General features: G+C 40.8%; 4 protein-coding genes across 6 annotated transcripts; 1 reads left to right on the forward strand and 3 right to left on the reverse strand.

The window, feature by feature from the left end:
- Window positions 1-640: 640 nt before the first annotated feature.
- ddx21 (DEAD (Asp-Glu-Ala-Asp) box helicase 21) lies at window positions 641-9798 on the reverse strand. Of its 2 annotated transcripts, none has more exons than XM_077564329.1 (16): window positions 9633-9798; window positions 8660-8881; window positions 8433-8567; window positions 8166-8241; window positions 7338-7516; window positions 7116-7233; window positions 6480-6668; window positions 5964-6109; window positions 5573-5722; window positions 4830-4991; window positions 4615-4734; window positions 4413-4486; window positions 3167-3326; window positions 2881-3015; window positions 2760-2804; window positions 641-1546 (listed from the first exon to the last, which is right to left on the reverse strand). In XM_077564329.1, the coding sequence occupies exons 1-16, from the start codon at window positions 9786-9788 to the stop codon at window positions 1283-1285; spliced, it is 2331 nt and encodes a 776-aa protein (XP_077420455.1). In that variant the 5' UTR covers window positions 9789-9798; the 3' UTR covers window positions 641-1282. The 2 variants fall into 2 exon arrangements, with proteins under 2 accessions (XP_077420455.1, XP_077420454.1); XM_077564328.1 differs by having other exon boundaries at window positions 8424-8567.
- Window positions 9799-10655: 857 nt separating this feature from the next.
- On the reverse strand, window positions 10656-12585 carry psmc3 (proteasome 26S subunit, ATPase 3). The gene is made up of 2 exons (XM_077563458.1): window positions 11605-12585; window positions 10656-11105 (listed from the first exon to the last, which is right to left on the reverse strand). The coding sequence occupies exons 1-2, from the start codon at window positions 12547-12549 to the stop codon at window positions 10767-10769; spliced, it is 1284 nt and encodes a 427-aa protein (XP_077419584.1). The 5' UTR covers window positions 12550-12585; the 3' UTR covers window positions 10656-10766.
- On the forward strand, window positions 12547-16419 carry tbp (TATA box binding protein). 2 transcript variants are annotated; one of them, XM_077563460.1, is made up of 9 exons: window positions 12547-12704; window positions 13008-13233; window positions 13399-13561; window positions 13686-13860; window positions 13939-14026; window positions 14728-14819; window positions 14896-15063; window positions 15158-15252; window positions 15525-16419. In XM_077563460.1, the coding sequence occupies exons 2-9, from the start codon at window positions 13183-13185 to the stop codon at window positions 15602-15604; spliced, it is 912 nt and encodes a 303-aa protein (XP_077419586.1). In that variant the 5' UTR covers window positions 12547-12704; window positions 13008-13182; the 3' UTR covers window positions 15605-16419. The 2 variants fall into 2 exon arrangements, with proteins under 2 accessions (XP_077419586.1, XP_077419587.1); XM_077563461.1 differs by having other exon boundaries at window positions 12593-12704; window positions 13090-13233.
- A 499-nt stretch (window positions 16420-16918) lies between these two features.
- pdcd2 (programmed cell death 2) lies at window positions 16919-19305 on the reverse strand. Its single transcript, XM_077563459.1, has 7 exons — window positions 19016-19305; window positions 18824-18932; window positions 18693-18749; window positions 17910-18245; window positions 17385-17485; window positions 17192-17305; window positions 16919-17106 (listed from the first exon to the last, which is right to left on the reverse strand). The coding sequence occupies exons 1-7, from the start codon at window positions 19193-19195 to the stop codon at window positions 16927-16929; spliced, it is 1077 nt and encodes a 358-aa protein (XP_077419585.1). The 5' UTR covers window positions 19196-19305; the 3' UTR covers window positions 16919-16926.
- Window positions 19306-19820: the final 515 nt, after the last annotated feature.

Below are 19820 nucleotides of genomic sequence, written 5' to 3' on the forward strand. Positions count from 1 at the left end.
TTTAAAATTATCTGTTATTTGGGGGGTTATATGCTAGTCGTATTGGTATCAGTGTGAAAAAAGTGGTTAACGAACAACCCCATTTTTTTTCTTTTGTGGTCGTATATAGTGCAGGGGGGTCTAAAATGCTCATTTGTAGGGTCCAAGTTAAGTCAAGTCTTAAGCCAGCTCTATAATGAATGTTCTGCTACTTCCAAAGAAGTTTACAATTTAGATCAAGACTCATAGGCCACTTCACAACACTGCAGTATTTTATTCTTGGCCATTCTTGTTTGCTTTCGTGAGTTTCGTCTGTGTTTCGGGTCACTACCCTGCTGGAGGAGTTGACACGACAGCTGTGACCAAGATTTTGGTCACTGGGCAACATGTATCTTTCATTGCCTTGAGATTTCATTGCCGGCATAAGAACGCCCCCTTCTGGTCTCACGGGTAGTGCGCTTTTCTGCATAGGCTTCCTTTTTTCTCCTTTCAACTTAAGAGATGGAGTGACTTGCTATAATGCTTCAGCGCCACCCGTGTGCAAAGATCATTCCCCCATTATGTGGCTTCACTTGTCATTGTCCAATTTCAGTCCTATCAGTGATCATTGTGTGTCTATTGTACAGAATGTTATGTTTAATACAATGAAGATACACAAACATAGGTTGACCTTTTTAATGAACACACTTCACTGAAAGAAGAGTTGCAGTCAAACATGGGCAGTAAAATGAGGCAATTGCAAAGCAATCATCCAATATTTTGGGGAGAATGTTTCAGCTGAGTTAAGGCAGCACAAGTGACTCCACCACTATAAAGGTTGACAACCATAAACATTTCTCTCAAAAGGGTGGGGCACAAATAAGATACTTCCCACATGTGAGCCTCTCGCCGCCACTTATCCCCAAATGCAAAGAAAGAAAAACAAGTTACGCAACACTCAGTGACATACTCACTCCTTCCTTCTCAAACATCCACTTCAGATTTCAGTAATATACTAATTTGTGAAGTGAACGCTAAGTGTGTCAGTTGATGAGTTGGAGCCAAGTCTGTTCTTACAAATGACTGCCGTTGGTCCAATATGTGATCCTAGGAGACAGCCACTCGGGAAACAGGATTTGCCATTGATTTTCAGAAGAACCTTTGTTTTGTTTAATATAAGTTTTAAATATATTTCATGAATACCTGACACTGCTGTTATCATAAAGGAGAGTTTAACCATGGCTCCCAACTGTCAGCCAATAGAAAACCCTCCCAGCCCAAAGGCGAGAGAGTCTAGAAGTCCAAAAGGTTGGCAGTTCTGTGATCAAAACGCTAGGCTGAATCTGCGTTTTTGTCCACCTCTGTTCCTGTCATTACCGCCGCTGCTTCTGCCATTACCTCCACTTCTACGGAACCCATTACCACCGCGCCCACCACCACTTCCTCCAAAACTCCGGCCCCGTCCGCCTCGGAATCTTCCTCCTCTATCTCCTCCTCTCTCGCCGTGGTTATTGTGCGGCCTCTGTTCCAGTTCGGGGAGCTGAGTGGCCACAGTCAGCTGCCATCGGCGACCATCTTTGAAGCCCTCCTAGTGAACGAACAAGAGGCGTAATGAAAGGTGTTCATAGGAATACAATGACTAAAACAATAAACAAAATATATTGGTGTCTTGAATTACAAGTTTAATTCATTCTTCCCTTAAGTGTAGAAATGCCATCAATCTGTTCCCAACACACCACCAAAAAAAACAATTTTTTTTTAATGGAAAAATTGCACTCCAAGGCATTGTACTTTATGAAAACATACAGTAATAATTACACTAAGCATCAATTGACCATAGCTCTGCTTCTGGTGTGCATGCCTTGGCCACCAGGGGGCAATATAAGCCAAATGAAGAATTTGCCTGTTAAATACAGTGTGCTCTCTTTGCATTAGGCCAGTGGGTGGACTGTTAAACGGCAAACTTAATGGGGCTTTGGTGTAATATAAAATGTTTAATTATTTTTGTCTTATGTTTAGGCTTACTTAACATTTAAGTGGGAGTGGCAATTCTTAGCTTGAAGTAAGCACTTGGCTTTTTCTCAAGAATTTTTCACCCTCTGACCAACTGCTGCTTATTGGGTGAGCTGCGACCAAAACTTGATCACAAATCAAAGATGATTTTTTTTTAATAAAGGCCGGTTGACAGCACGCATCCCAAAAAAACATGCTCACGAGCAAAGTCAAAGTACAGTAGTGATTATTCATCATTACAAATTTAGTAATAGGTGATTCATTACTCATGAAGAAGCTGTCATGTTCTAGTCGTTTGTTCTTGGAGCAATTGAGGATTAATTTAACAACTTGAAGCTAGTGTGATGCTTAGAAGGGCTGCCAACATAATCACAGCAAACCGGAAGAGACCCAATATTGGCCTCTTTGAACGCCACAAAAAAAAAAAGGAAGTTGCAAATATTGCATAGTCATGGAAAATTAAAAGGAACAGGGTTCCCTGGGCAAGTTTGCACATTGACACGTCTTTCTGTTAACTTCGGTACCTTCCGAGTAAGTGTTTTCAGCTGCTGGACTTACTGTGGCTGGCCTGTATTTATTCACATTTGCCATATAAGCTCATATTTCTCATGAAAATTTGCAAAATCTCAGACAGCATCATTATATTTTTCCTGTCATCCTGTGCAATTAATTGTATGTAAAATGACTCATTGAAACCTTCGTCACACATTTTTCTTTGTTTGAACACAGTAGCAATAGCTTAATTTCATCCTGCATAAAGTTAACCAGAGAGGAATATATGTTCTTACCTGAAACTCCTTGACTTTGCCAACTGGAACATCAAAACAGACGCCCTATTGGAAAACACATTTGTTAGTATTATGGGGGAGGGGGGACAAGATCATTAACGAAGCACTCAAAAATATGTACCATTTTTCCTTTGATGAAGGTCATCTGGCGGATGTGGTTCTCAACATTCTCTCCCAGCTGCTCCTTGATGCCTTTCCAGGCAAGACCCATATTAAACATCTCCTGAGAGCATACCAACTGCATGGTGGTGAAACCCTTTTGAAACAAACATCATATATTGTGAACCAAACAACAAGTGATGATTGAAATGCACAATTTAGTTACAATAAAAACATATTACGTGAGCATTCGAGGGCGGCAGTGCGACACGAGCAGACTCATATGCAGTTTGTCCATTTTAACTTACAGCATCAGAAGTGAGCAGTGAGCGCTGCTCCAGACTCGTCGCTCCGGAAATGTGTGCCAAGGCAGCAGCCAGCGCGTCCACTGCGCCTTTCTCTTCTATCAGCTTCACGGCGGACTCTCTGAAGTATTCAACAGCCGCCGTTGGAACAGAGTCCAGGAACCTGGATGAAAAACAAAAATCTATTCAAATCAGACAATTCGAATTGATGCAGTCTAACAGACTTGACACACAACACAGTAACTGTTTTTTTGCCTCCATAATAGGGTACCGCACGAATGCTATTTTTAGACCGCAAGGCCACTTGACTTCAGCAGCTTGAACCGGGAAGGTCAAAAAAAAAAACGAGCCATGCTAAGAGTGCTTGTTTTGTTCTCGTTTATCTCCACGCGTCGATCGAAACTCGTGACTTGCGAGTCAGCTTTTTCAAATTCTTCATCTAAACGGCGTCTCCTCTCACTCGAACCGTCTATCCACGCAAAGTAGATAAAAATAAAAAGCGAGAAAAACAGCAACCACCTGAAGTTTTTCTCTTTCCTCGTTGTTGTGATTTTCATCACACGGTGCTTGGGTGACATCACGGAAGAAACCGCCGCACGGCGTTTACGTGTTTTGATCGAAACTCGTGGCGTTGGGTTCCTGTGAAAGTCCCTACCCCCCCTCCCCTTACCCGAACTTCCTGCAGGGTGGGACCACGGTGCGATTGTCTTTTTTTTTTTATCGTTTGGCACTACACTGACTGCCGGACCACAATAATGAATGACGAGGAAAAAATGCTAAAATGGCATTGCCACTGTTGTTCGTGTGACCTGTCTTGCTTACCGCCTGTTTTTTTTTTTTTTTGCCTTTCGTGCAGCTGTGAAAATTTATCTGTAGGGCCTTTTCTAAATCCAAAGATCTTTGTGCAGTTTGTCAATTTTTTACTCGCGACTGCCACCTATGCCACAAGTTGGCTCTTTCCCCCGTCTTTTTCAGCCCTCTACATTCAAGCCATCTCTCCAATTGAACATTAGTATGTTCTTCCACGTCTATAACAGTGAAATTTGGCACTAGGGATATCATTCTCGGACAGAACGAATTGATTTAGCGCAGTATACATCTCGCTAGTAGACTGTTTACATGCGTCTAACATGACTGGCCCACCGAGTTTAACCCCCTCGCTAGCCTCATGAATATTAATTAAAAGTGGTGACATATATTGTGGGGCACCCCATTGGAAAAGCTCACTCCTATTATGTCTCAAACACACCTGAGAGCATCCTTGCTCGATGACTTGATGATATCATTGGCAGTGGGAACGCCGACTCGTCGGAACGAAATGCCCTGCATCGAAACCAAATACATTCATTCTTGCTTGAAAATCTGTATCGCTGCTTGTCTAATAGCTTTTCTAAATATATATATATATATATATATATAGTTTTTTTTTGTGTTTAACAGAGAGCACGTACAGCTTTGTTTTCCACATAGCGTAGCTGGTCCTCCTCTCTCCTCTGGTAGAAACAGATGCACATTCCCGTCCTTCCAGCTCTGCCAGTTCTCCCTGAGCGATGAATGTACGATTCCACATCCTAACAAACATAGATGGGACGATGACAACAGTTTCAATGAAATGTGTATAGGACAGTGGCCTCCTAAAAAAGGTAAACATGAAAGCATGTCTCACTTTGGGTGGAGAACACTGAACCACAAGGTCAACTTCGGGGATATCTAACCCACGGGCTGCCACGTTGGTTGCCACCAAAACCTCAAAGGATCCATTCCTGAAGCCTTTCAGTGTCATTTCCCTCTGTTTCTGGGGAATGTCGCCATGGAGGGACTGGGTACTCTGGAGAGATAGTATACACACACAACAATAAACACTGCGGGAAAAAAGTCAATCAGTAACCCAATCAGGGGTCCAAACTTTTTTTTTTTTAATGCTGTCCCGTGAACTATATGGAATAGATTCATACATGACAGCTTCTGACTGTTTTTAAATTAACCAAATTTCTCTCAAATTAGAAACTGAGGTGCACAGCTCTCAAAATGATGAATGAACAGTGAACCAGTTTACCACAGGAAATATATTCTAGACCAGGATTCACCAACCGGGTAACTCCCCAAAGACCACATGAGTAGCCCACGGGCCTGTTTTGAAAGTGCCTCACCAGTGACGGGACACTGTGATTTTCTAGGAGTGTTATAGCAGAGGTCATTTGAAAATGTTACACATATATATAAAAATAAAAAAAATAAAAAAAAACATTTTATTTTTTATTTTATTTTTTTAATTTATTTTTTATTTTTTAAAAAGGAGAGCAATGATGATGTCAAATCGAATGAACTGAGCTCTCCTGAGAAAAAAAAAAGAAAAAATGTTACACTGGCAGAGAATGAAAGAAAAAAGTATTGCATATTGAGATGTACCTGTTTGATGGATGTATTCATGGAAAGTTCATTGGCCTCCTTCTTGGTCTCACAGAAGACGATTGTTCGGCCGTGGCTGCCGCTGTACACCTGAATCACGTCCCCTAACACCGCCGCACGTTGAGACCAGTGGCATGCTATGGCCAGATGCTGTATAGTGGAGGACATGCGTATGCTGTTACTGTTACTCTGAGAAGGGATGGGCAATACTAAAGACAAAAAAAATTAATTTCTAGACGTTTCCATTAGCAGAGGCCTGCTTGGATGTAGCTTATATTGCTGACGTTGTGTTATGTAGACCACAAACGAAGACAAGCCCTTTGCCATAACTTTTTTTTTTTTTTTAAACATCCACCTTTAACCGTTTGAAGTTGCACACAACCACACTTACTTCCACAGTTGTTGCAGTTTTCTGAGTTTTCTTTCCAATCAGGTCAATACGCTTGCAATCAGGCCTCATGTATTTCTTGGCCACGTCGTAGACCCATGGGGGGCAGGTGGCCGAAAACAGAAGAGTCTGGGGGTTGGCGTCGCCATCTGGTGTGGAACGCACACACAAGTAGGCACACTGTTGTCAAGTCAATATTGTTTTGCCGCGCCATTTCACCTTCGACACGTAAAATTGTTTATACATTTCAGTTTTCAACTTGTTTTTTAAACTACAATGTCTAAAAGTTACTTTTAAAAAAAACTTTATTAAAGTTAGGCCATCTTTATGGTACCAGTTTAACTGATCATCTTAAGTTGTAAAGAATTGCAGGTAGACCAACCATATTGTATTCATAAAAACATAATTTTCTGAACATTGATGATCAGTTTAACTTTTAACCTGCGGTTGAATATTTTTAAGTGTGGCTTGGACTTTTATTTCAACACTGTACATGAAAATCAAACAAGAAATGAATACCTTTCATATTATAGGATGCGGCTAGAATTTCTTCCACTTGCTCAGCAAATCCCATGTCCAGCATTTGGTCCACTTCATCCAGAACTGCATGCTTCACTTTGGTGAGGTCAAGTTTATGATTCTGGATGAGGTCTTTGATACGACCAGGCGTTCCGACCAAAATATCAATCCCATTACGGATTGCCTCAACTGTTGGGAAGAAGAAGAAAAACACACACACACACGATATTGTTATTGGGAAGGCGAACACAAGATGGGCATTTAAAATGTAGTTACTTCCACCAAGAAGGCATTATTTGTATTGGTGTTTGTACTTTATTTTGTCAATGAACAAGTACATCAACACTTGACATTCCAAAAACGTTGTTGAAGAGTGTGAAAAGGCCCCAAAACAACATTTTAATTATTTTCACATTTGTCAGCATAAATTCAAGAGTCAAGCTTTGGGCATCTATAAAAGTGTAACGCTCATCCAAATGAAGCCTTTTCTGCACTAGCTGTGCTTTTCAATAAATGGCAGTGGTACTTGAGGAGTTGTTGAGACACTACTTTTATTACCATTTTTTCTTATTTTATAGTAGATGCAAGCTTTTTATTACTTTATAGTAAATGCAAGCTTATTTACAGATGACTTACTCTGTGGGTGGTACGAGCTGCCTCCGTAGAAACAGAAGATGCTCACTCTGTTGGCGATATCTTTAAAGTCCCTAGCGACCTGGATAGCCAGCTCTCTAGTGGGAGCCAACACTAACACCTGAAGATAGTGGGAAAGAAAAATAAAATCTTGGAACCTGTTCTGATCTGTCGGTAATGAGGACACGGCAACAGGAAAATGATGGGTTTAATTAGAGCGCACACCTTGGGGGGACGGCCTCTCTGCCGCTCCAATCCATCCAACTGGAGCTTCTCAAGCAGCGGGATGGCAAAGGAGAACGTTTTTCCTGTTCCCGTGCGGGCTTGGGCAAGGACGTCATGCCCATCATATACGTGATCAAACGTCTGGGACTGAATGTCAAACAGGTAGGCGACTCCTCGAGCTGAAAGAGCGACGGAAGTGACAATGTGAGAGCCAAGAAGAATATGAGAAGGCATAGATCACAAAGCGATAAAGTGATCATAACAGACACATAAGCAGTATTGAGACATTATATATTTCTTTTAAAAATGCTGGCGAAGCACCTAAATGCAACACCTGTCAATGTGGCACATGATTTCCATACAGCATGTGTCCAAAATGGAATGGCTATTTATAATGTTAAAAAACAATTGTTACCAAACATTGTATAATAAAATAGATCTCTTCCATTTGTTATATAACACTATGAAAGTAAAAGTTGCTCTAGGGCTATATATATACTAAATACAGTTTAAGAAGTAGTAGAGGTTAAGAAAAAACACTGAATCAATCTGTAGCCCAATGAAACTCAATAGAATCAAATCACTTTTGTTTTGTTTCTAAGCCATGTACCACAATAATAAACCGAGTACCACCATCTAGTGGTATCAATTGCTCCTGCCGCTAACCAAGGTACAGGATTCCATATTTGCTTGCTGGACTTTGAGTCTTTTATTAAATAGCTAATTTCTAGTTCAAATACTGGCGACATTCAGTTGTGCAACAACTCAAATTAGCTTTTGATAGCAGTTTAGTGCAGTGTGTGAATGTGACGGAAACTTGATTAGTACCTTTTAGTTTTTGAATGGTGCCTTGAGAGATTCTGAAGTTCGAAAAGGCTCCTTCTTTCTGCTCGGGTGTTTCCTCCTAAGCAATTGGAAACGGTGAATCAAACATGAAAGCTTTCAAAAATGAAGCTAAAAAAAGATATGTGAAGGTAAAATATGTGAAAATTAAATGACATATTAGGAGAAACTAAAAGCTGTGAGACTACTGCAACATTATGATAAGTTTTTTTTTTAAAAAGTACAATTGTTTAATATAATTACCAGTCTTACAGTTTCTTTTTCACTCTCGCTGGTTGAGTCATCTGACTGAGATGGCGTCTGGTTGGGGGTTGGAGCTGGTGTGTCTGGTATGGAATGTCCATTAATTTCAGCTTTAACAATTGCTTTTGTTTGCTTCTTTTTCACCTAAACCAAAGAGGGGAAATTTATTCAATCATGATTATACTGTAGTTTAGTTAGTACTAGTAGCATTGTAAAAAGATTAGTACAGTACTAACCACATCCTTGACTGCTTCTGTACTCTTTTTCTTCTTCTTCTTCGGTGGCTCAGAAATATCAGTGTTGCCGTTTAGGTCTGTGACTTCCTCTTCTATTTTGACTTGGTCCTCTGCCAGCTTGTCTTTTTTCTTTTTCTTTTTTGGTACAGGACATTCACAGTCCGGCTCATCTTCTTCCAACTTTATTTTCTTCTTCAGTTTCTTGCCATCCTTAGATTTGACCTTCATGTTTAGGAAAGAAAACTTGACTTGTTGCAGTTTTACGTTTATGACACTTTTTTGGTTCGACTTCAAAGCCAAAACACATTGGGTTATTTAATATCATATATAATAGACTCAAAAAGAAAATAAAAATTGAGAGGCTGTCAATAAAATACAAATCAATAGTTTTTTGTTTGTTTTTACAGACTAAATTGTGGTTTACGTGATAAGTACATCTGAGTCTACAAATCTTCGGTGACGATTAGAGCAGATGTTGCAACATACCGCCTAGGTAGAAGGATTCATAAATAATAAATACAAATACATGGTGTCCTACTATCTATTTTAACAAAACAAAAAAAGTAACTGCTAACAATGTCACAAAGTTGCGACGAAAACGTAGATCCTCTCGTGCTTGTGTTTGTTGCTTACGGCACTCAACTTCCGGTGTCCACATGGTTAAAGAGCCCGGCTCGCTTACGTGGCCTTTCAACGTGTTCACATTGCTAGGCTATAATGCTAACGTACAACCCAAATTTAGCTGTTTCTGACTTTATGTTGTTGTTATACGCAATGTTCATAACATTTCGTCAGATTGCTAACTTATACAAAGCGAATTTCGACAAGTGTGTCACATTTTGACAAGCTGTTAATCCACAATTCGATGTAGCACACCGTGCCACATGTTGTCAAGTATGGAAGCAGTCGTAAGCACGATGCACTTCGCGAGCTATTTGGATTTAAAAGGCAGTCCTAGGTACATTCTACTCACCTTTGACGTCTTAAGATCCGCGGCGGTGTCAATCTCTTCCTCCATGGCTTTGACAACCTTAACGGCGCTTTTAGAGGGCATTTTCTCCTGGATGGAATCCTTCTTTGTGGACACACACGCGATCTCACGGCCACGCGGATGGAAAAGAACGCACATGGTGCGCGCGCATCAGAAAACGGCGGAACATAGAAATAGACGCGATAGATTGGCCACTGTTTACTATCGAAGTGACTGTACCGTGATATTGTACTAAATAATTGTATATTCCACATACACTATAATTATATCTAAAATATTTATGTGGATTTTTAAATATAGGCTTAATACTGTATAACATATTTATGATAATGACATGATAGTCAGGTTCATCACGATTCATACCAAAATCTGGGCCACCTTATTTTTCATGAAAAGGGGTGTGCTTACAGAATTACATATTTTATTGATAGTGGAAAAAAGTGACATTAAAACGTATGCTTTGACCAGGGGTGGGGGCCTTAAAAGGGGCTTCCAACCTTTTTGGGCCCCCCATAACGTCTTCCATTTTCCCCCAGATCCACACCCACATCGATACTACAGTAACTGAAAAAGTTCACTGTAATAAACACAAATAACTACAATTTATATTTTTATGGCATGCTTTCCACTTACTGAAGATGAAAATTAAGGCCTGATAAAGCATCTCGTTGGGGAGACATTATTAGGTGACATCCCTAGATTTCAAACTTTGAGCACTAGCCACATAAAATGATTGGCTGATGTAAAAATGTGAAGTATTTTTCCCATCCAGATTTTTTCTTTAGTGGACATTAAGAAGGATGGCAATACTCATGCACACTCCAATTAAATGCACATTATGTGGCGCAAACATGTGGCCACACTGAATGTTTTACACTACATTTTATGTATACAGTTATGATTTACTTTTATTTGTGAAAGTACTTCCATAGAGGGAAATGTAATTATGTGAATGCAGTACTTGTTTCACAACTGGAATAGTACACTATAAAATAAACCAAACGGTTTGTTTTCATGTCTTTATTAGCTCAATGTAAATCTGCTGTAACAAGTGTAGAGAATGTCACGTTTTTTCAAACCCAACGATTCCCTCACAAGGATGAACCCACAGTGTCCTTAAGCGTAGTACTGCAAGTTGGCCTTCTTCTTGGCTTGCACCTCCAGGATTCCCTCCATGTAATCCTCGTGGTTCAGCTCTGTGGCTCCACGCCGCAACGCAATCATACCCGCCTCCACACACACGGCTTTGCACTGGGCGCCGTTGAAGTCGTCGGTGCAACGCGCCAGCTCTTCGTAATTGACGTCGGGACTGACGTTCATCTTGCGGGAGTGAATCTGCATGATTCGGGCTCTGGCCTCTTCGTTTGGCATGGGGAACTCGATCTTCCTGTCCAGACGGCCTGAACGCAGCAGCGCCGGGTCCAAGATATCTACTCTGTTGGTAGCGGCAATCACCTGCAAGGGTGGACAAGATGATGTAATTATTCGCCCTGTCACCATAACACACATCTACGGTTACATGCTTTCAGGGCATTCAAGTTGATATGTGTTTTAATATTTAGATGTAGTGTACATTACTCCCATTCTAAATATAAAATTAATATAGTAATTCATCCAAGAAACTATACGGAGAATCTTGGCCAGATGTGCAGTGGATATAAAAAAAAAATCGACACATCCCTGTTTAAATGCCTGGCTTTTTTAATCTATAAAAAAATGAGAAAAACATTTAATTGGACCATTAAAAAAAAACTATGAACAGTGTCTTAGATGAATATCAACTTAATTAATGACAAAGGTAATTTGAACAAATTGATTATTTCAAATTAATGTATCCAAACTGTGAGCCTTTCACCGTGATCACTAACAAAAAAAAATAGCTCTCAGTTTCAGAAAGTTAGCGAACCCTAATGTAATGTCTTGCAGTGTGATTTGCTGTTCTGAGAAGCATTACCTTGACTTGCATGTTGGGTTGGAATCCATCCAGCTGATTGAGAAGCTCCAGCATGGTCCTCTGCACCTCCCTGTCTCCAGCCTTCTCACTATCAAATCTCTTGGTACCAATAGCATCCAGCTCATCGATGAAGATGATGGACGGGGCCTTCTCCTTGGCCAGGGCGAAGGCATCCCTCACCAACTTGGCTCCATCTCCAATGAACATCTGCACCAGCTGTGGGCCAGCCAACTTCAGGAAGGTTGCTTTGGTCTGAGCCGCACAAGCCCTAGCTAGGAGGGTCTTCCCCGTTCCTGGTGGTCCATACATCAGGACTCCTTTGGGTGGTTGGATACCCAGGTTTTCAAACTTTTCCTTGTGGTTCATGGGTAGAACGATCGCCTCTACCAGCTCCTGGATCTGCTTGTCCAACCCTCCGATGTCGCTGTACTGCTCTGTGGGGCGCTCGTCAACCTCCATAGCCTTGACTCTGGAGTCATACTCGGTGGGTAAGGTCTCCAGAATCAAGTAGGAGTCTTTGTTGACACCCACCAGGTCTCCGGGCTTCAGCTTCTCGGCGTCCACCAGCCCAATCACCGGCAGAAAGTAAGTCTGCCGGGTAGACGTCTTGATGACAGCGCATTTTCCCTTTCTCTGGGAATCCAGGTCGACATTTGCCCCGTCTTCCTCTTGATCGTTGGGGTCCACATCAAGCAGCTCGATCACGTTCGACACCAGATACGGCAGGGTTTTGTTCACCTTTATCTTCTCCGTGTTTTCCTTAATTTTATCTTTCATAGCTTGCAGTTCGTGGGTCACCCTCAGAACTTCGCTCTTCATTATCTTAATCTCGCTGTCGAGGAGTCGAGTTCGCTGAACTATTTCATCCGTTGACATTTTTAACACTTCTTCGCCGATTCCATCTTCCACTTCGTCCCAAACTGATTTGTCACTCAGCGACGCCATCTTGTTTCTGTCTGCCGCGACTTGCTCTGACACCGGAAGATAAAGTTTGCTCTTCCGGAATTCGTAGCATCACTGGAGTTAACGTATGAACTGTGGGGAGCTACGGTGAAGATGACACCAACTGCAAGCTGAAGACGTTTGTGTGTCGATTCCGCGTAAGTTGGCAGGCGTTACATGTTAAGGCATATGTTCGTTTTCTGTGGGTTGGGGCTGCAGCACGTCTAATGTAGTGAATGGCGTTAGCTCTCGTTGCTAACAGTAGCTCATCGGGTAGCCGCCGCCACCTGTGAAGAAAGTATAGATATCTGTTTTCAAACGTAGGGAGTAACAGTAAAACGTCGTCAAAATAAATACTCAAGTAAATTGAATAATCTACGTAAGTAACAGTAACGATATAGTTGCGCATTGTTACTTCCCGCCACTCGTTGTAATTGGTCCTATGAAACATTTTCACGCAGGGTCAAACTGTCATAGACAAGAGCTAAAAAAAAGTCCTCTTGGCCAACTTGACCCAGATAAGTGTTTTTCCTGCTGATCAAGCCACTGGAAAGGGCACGCAACTGTTGAGCGTTTGCAACACAAGCGACCGAGCCGGTGTGTGCGTTTCTGTTCTGGGGTGATAACGTGAAGAGGATGGATCAGAACAACAGCATACCAGCCTTTCAGGGGTTGGCCTCCCCTCAGGTAACATCATTTTCAGTAAACAATTAAATGTTACTTTCTCATGTCGTAGAGACTAAGGAATGTATACTCTCTCCCATGTGGCATTATGTTAGTGATAAATATTTTAACTGGCGTACAGTATTTGTGCTGTCCTATTTTTCATGTATTTATGTAATGATTTTGCAGGGCGCCATGACACCAGGAATGCCCATCTTCAGTCCCATGATGCCATATGGCTCAGGTCTGACACCTCAACCTGTTCAGAACACAAACACTTTATCTATACTGGAGGAACACCAGCGACAGCAGCAGCAGCAACAGGCGCAACAAGCACAGCAGGCCAGCGCAGGTAAATGCCACATGATCATTTTTGCGTCCTCCTTGGAGATGTTTATTTGAACATGAAGAATACAAATGTTTTCCCTGCCTGTGGTTAAAGAAGTTCATAACGCTGAGAGGACAAACTTTTCCAGGCCTTCCTGGAACATCGGGGCAGACTCCTCAGCTCTTCCATTCCCAGGCAGTCACAGGTTCAACTACCACAGCGCTCCCTGGGAACACGCCACAGTACAACCCACTGACCCCCATGACCCCCATCACACCGGCCACACCAGCCTCAGAGAGCTCTGGAATTCTGCCACAGCTACAGTATGTTTCCGTCACAAAATCTACAACCAACTATTTTGTCTTCCTCAACCTTTTTTTTTTTTTTTTTGCCACCATCAGAAACATTGTGTCAACAGTCAACCTAGGCTGTAAACTGGATTTGAAGACCATTGCACTGAGAGCCAGGAATGCAGAATACAACCCCAAGGTAAATCTCACTTCAACTTTAGTGTTGTCGAGCAGTGCTTTTCAACCTCTACTGAGCCTGGCATATTTTACATTAGGAAAAAATCTCACGGCATACCACCAAATATAAATGTTTATGTATATAAATGTCTTTATTATTTGTAATACCCCTTTTGTCAACATAGTTACAGGGATGTGATTTTTCCGCTAATTCGCGGAATTCCGCTTTTTTTATCCCCCCCCAAAAAAAAAATTCCGATTATTTTTTTTATTTTTATTTTTGTAGTTCATTGTGTATGCACATGACTCCGACAGATAACATCTTCTACTATAACAAAGACATTTGTGGTATGCTCTAATATGAGTTACTTTTCATTTGTTCATGAAATTTGAACTCTTCAACATTATTTATGTGTTAACTTAGTAATCACATTAGTTAGATATGATGATATTCTCAGTGATAGTTTTTAAAAGCAAAGGCAGTCCAATGTTTTTGAATGTGACTGATTTTGAGTTGACTAAAACTGCCATTTTATATGGGATAGTTCAATATACATTGAAAATTTATGCTGTTGTTTTGTCTATTTCTTTGTCATGTGAGTGCATTGAAAGTACTTAAAAACACGGAAAACCCATGAGCTCCCAGACCCCTGGCTAAATTTTCAGATAATTTCACTTTGGTCAAATCACATCCCTGTAGTTATATTGGTTACTCTGCTTTAGCGTTTTGCTGCAGTCATCATGAGAATACGAGAACCCCGCACCACAGCTCTTATTTTTAGCTCTGGGAAGATGGTCTGCACAGGAGCAAAGAGGTAAGAAGAGATTCAGTTCATATATCTCATATATCTTAATGTGAATCTTACATGGAATCTTCTATTGTATTCCCAGTGAGGAGCAGTCGCGGTTAGCGGCGAGGAAATACGCTCGTGTGGTGCAAAAGCTCGGTTTTCCCGCCAAGTTTCTGGACTTCAAGATTCAGAATATGGTGGGCAGCTGCGACGTGAAGTTCCCTATTCGTCTGGAAGGCTTGGTACTCACGCATCAACAGTTCAGCAGGTGCGTTTACTTGTTCATTATTTCATATTTATTGACATTTCATTACTTTTGAACCTTATTTTTATTCAAACTTGGTTGTTTTATTTTCTTGCAGCTATGAACCTGAGTTGTTTCCAGGGTTGATTTATAGAATGATCAAACCCAGAATCGTCTTGCTCATCTTTGTTTCCGGGAAGGTGGTATTAACGGGTAAGATCTCCTCTGGGGATTGAAAAATATGTAGTTTAAAGAGATTGTCAATAGGGATGCACCGAAATGAATTTTTTTTTGACTGAAAATGAGATATTGCTTGGCCGAATGCCGAAAATGCACATTTTTGCCATTTTCGGCCGGAAATATTCAGTTGCCGAATATTCGATGCATCACTAATGGTCAACATGTTTCACTGTTCTCATCAGTCATTTAAGTAGAGATTCAAACATTCCATTCCATCAAATTGTTTCTTCTGCATTTGTGTCAAGGTGCAAAGGTGAGAGGTGAAATCTATGAAGCGTTTGAGAACATCTACCCCATCCTGAAAGGTTTCCGCAAGACGACGTAGAATCTTCTTACCCAACATGAAAAAAAAAAAGTTTTCTGACCTAACCTTTTACCAGTGAACTGCAGTTTGGGCCGTTGTGCAGGTGTGGCTTTTTTTTTTATTATTATTATTGGTAATTCTATTGACAAAGATGTTCTCACAATCATTTCCACTAGATTATTTTTGTGTCCACACCTGTTTCCACCAGTTTAAAAAGTTTTCAAACCCTTGTACATAAGTGTGAAAGAAAATGTTGACTGTTTTGTTTTTTTATTGTCTTCAAGCGGTTTTAAAGAGTTTTATACATTGCATTTTGGTTTTAAATCACTTTCTGTTCAGTTATACAGTTGAAGTAGTTTTTTTGAATATTTTTTATGTTTCCGTTTGATATATAGTAGCTGGCAGATGCTGGATTTGTGTGTTACTGTGGAAAACACGTATCAAATCATTCTCCAAGGTTTCTGTATCAAAATATTATTTAAACCCAACCTTGACAAGTTACAATTTAAATGGTCGAACTGTTAGCATTCTTTTGCGTGATGTCTAGGAATGTTTTCAGTTTGACCTGTAGGCTAAGCGACTACTCAAAAATCACCCATAGCTCTGATTATTGAAAGAAGCATTGTTTGTCAGCCTCTCAAATGCTTCAATTCTATTATACTTTGAATAGTGTGCCTGCACTTGACATGAGCACCCACTCTTAAAATGACAGCAGCTACTTTTTAGTTTAACATTACCAATTTGCTCTTAACGCGTTTCCAAAAGTTAAATACGTTATTTGATATGAAAATGCAGCATTGAAATCTGCCTATGTACAATAAATCTGTACATAATGACTCTTGTGAAAGCTTCCTTTTTACATTTTAAATGAATGCATCTGATGGACAATTTGCTTTATTATTATTATTATTTAACTCTCAATAAGCAAGCCTCTAACACAGCAAACTGCACTTATTTTAACTATGATGTATGTGCATCTTCTGTTTGGGACTTACTGGAAAATGCAGGTAAATTCATATAGCAAGATAAGGCACACGTTCTTATGTTCTTTTCACTAATCTTTAACTCGGTAAAGCTGTACAAACAGTATAGATACCTACTTAGCAGTTGGGTCAAAATGCATGGTAGATACTTGAATGGAAAAAGAAAAACTGCCATAAAAAATATTAGTGGTAATGGTAACTGAACTTTCATTCTTGTGTCATGTGACCACGCATTAAGCTGCAACACAAACAATTTTGTTATATGCCGTTCATAACGTCAAAGCGTATGCTGGTACTAGCTGTGTGGGGAAATAAGGTGCCAATATAATTAAATGAATATTAGCCAAGGCCATGGAGATATTATGGTTGTTTAATTTGACTTTGCTGGTCTGTGCTGAAGTCCTGCTTCCAAATGAACTCATGGCAGTATTGATCGCCTTGATTACAGCTGACGGAGCAGGTGTATATAGCCAGAGTCCCCCAGTCAATACTGGCACCTGTGGAGTCCACACGCAGACTGTTCAACAACTGGGGCATCACCTTCAAAAGCACACACAAAACCAAAGATGAGAATTGGAAGGGGTCAATGAACAACTTTATAAACTTAAAAAAAGAGAAAAAAAACCTGAAACTCAAAAGTCCTCTTGGCACCACAGGTGCATGCTGGGATATCTATAACTGAAGGGATGTGCTGCGAAGAAACCCACAAAGGTGAGCCGCCCCGACTGTAGCGTAACACCTGTACGGACAGCAAAAAACAAACAAACACTGTAGCCTTTTTCCTAACATAACTGCAGTCATTGCAATGAGTTTTAAACCTGCTGCGGCTCAGGTGCAATCTTCTTTTTAAAGCGCTGGAAAAATTTGTTGTCCTCAGTCTCATGCATAGCCATCTCCTCAAGTTCCGTCTCCGCTAGCACTAAAATAAAACACAAATACATCATTGTGGAATGTTAAAAAATAGTTTTGCTTTATTTACACTACTTAGCATAGTCACGGCTTGTGATGCAATATGGTCACTCAACTCGTTTTGCTATTACAGTTGTTAAAAATAAATAAAATAAAACAAAAAATCAATGTCTGAACATTCCTTGTAAATTCATGGCTTAAGGTTGAAACTGCGCCACTCCAAGTCCACTAGATGGCAGAAAATAGTTAAGCTGTGTACACACTAGTTGCCAATCATGCAAAAGAATAATAAATTGCTATTTTAAACTAAGCATGCCCAGATTAAATACTGTTTAGTAAAATTTGAAAATAAATGGAGACTAGTGTTGAGAAACACAAAAATCTGAAACATGACCTACGCCACATTTTTAATACAAGAGTATAAAATTGTTTACTTTCTGCCAAGGAGGGACAGTCAGCACTGGTCTGAGTGGCGGCCGTCTCAACATCTCCTTCGGCGCCCTCGTCATTATCCTCCTCTTCCTCTGGCTCAGTTAAAAGCTCAAACTCCGGGAAGAGAAACGGAGAGGCCGCCGGTTCTGTACAGCCGCCGCAGTCTTTCTTGTGCGTGTGCTTCCAGTGGAGCGTCTGGTGGTGCTTCCCGCAGTATGTGACGGCATGGCAACGAGAGCAGGCTTTGCTGCCTGGACAACCGCACACCCAACACAATTTCACACCAGATGCGGGCAGCACGTTCTGGTTTGGATCCAAGTCACTGCGGGGTTCGTCCTCTGAGGAGTGGAGGGCATCAAACAAAGTTCTGTGAGCATTATTAAATGTGGTCTTACATTAATGATTATAGACTCCAGTGATCGTGATACGTTTTGTCTGAGTTACTCACCAATTAGTTTTCGCATAGACTCTTTTGTCTTGCTCCTTTTACAGTAATTTATGTGCTTCATTTGACAAATTGTAACTTACTGGTAACATTGATTAAAATCATTCCACATTAAAAAAAAAAAAAAAATAGTTTGACAGACAAATGCTTCCCAACATCTCCAATTGAGGAATTGTTCCTGAACACTATTTGTGGAAAATAATGGTACTATATTCTGATAAAGAAAATTTGCTTCAAACAAATGACCATTTATCATAACATTTATATCAGAAGCCAGGCCAAATTACATATTCAGCAAGCCAATACTCCGACGTCGGCAGCTTTCCATCAATCCACAAACCTGGTGGTGGGTCGTATGAATAGAACTCATTCCTCCGAGGCAGCTGACTTCTAAAAACTACAAGTTAAGAGGAAATAATCATTACTCTGTGAGGTGATCATGATGGCAGGATTACCATCGTGTTCACATACCTTTCACACTGCGGCTGTCATTATTAGTGAAGCACTCTGGAGTTTTACAACAAAACACAAAGAGGGTTCTGTGGAAACTTCTGCCCTGACCGGAGATTGGAGCGTATACCTGAATCACACGAGAAATTTGAATGAGAAGGGGGTGGAGGGGGTCACCATCAGATGGTCGACCGCCGCCTCTGGGTTACTAACCTGCAACAGAAAAGCCATCGGCAGACGGCATGTCTCGCACTCCAGTTTGTCCAGCGAGGGCGGGTCTCGCTGGCAAAGCCACGCTGGTTTGCCGCCGACTTTACTGGGGAACTGCGGCGAGCGGAGCCTCCAAGGCTCCGCGTCATCTACGAAACCCAAAACAACCTCCGTTGAAGACATGATGCCTATCTGCTATAATAAAAACTGTATGGGAGCGCTAAACCGGAAACACGGAGCTTGTCAACACATGTGTGGCCCATTTGGAAGTACGTCCGTGTAGAAGCACTAGTCGGCATTGTTTTGGTTCCGCACTCAATGCTCTCGCTACCTTTTGATTTATTATTCTGACGCATACAATAAATATAAACCTATAAAATGTTCCCCGAAAATATTAGCATGATTTTAGCCTTATCATGACGATAGCTATAAAGTTTGACAGTCCACTAAACCAGTAGTTTTCGAACCTTTTTGTGGCCAAAGAAGGCCTTAAAGGTGAGGACATTTTTTCAAGGATGTTCTTTTTATTGATGTTTCAAATAAATATTCATGACCTGTTTATTCATTTACACGAACAAGCTGAACATTGCCAGTGGCATAGTACCCATTTTAAGTTGCAATAGCAGTGATTTATTGACTTTTTGAAAACTTTGTGCTTTCAAGAATATTTTGCAACGGATGACTTGTCTCAGGGGATGGCGCTACACCGGGGCGTTTGCCTCCTCAAAAATCTGCGCAGCCCCAGTTTAGAAACTCCAGCATTTTATTTGATATTCTAAAAATACTGAACATTTAATTAACGATTTGC

This window comes from Vanacampus margaritifer, chromosome 4 (genome assembly GCF_051991255.1).
Source record: "Vanacampus margaritifer isolate UIUO_Vmar chromosome 4, RoL_Vmar_1.0, whole genome shotgun sequence".
Classification (NCBI taxonomy): Eukaryota; Metazoa; Chordata; class Actinopteri; order Syngnathiformes; family Syngnathidae; genus Vanacampus; species Vanacampus margaritifer.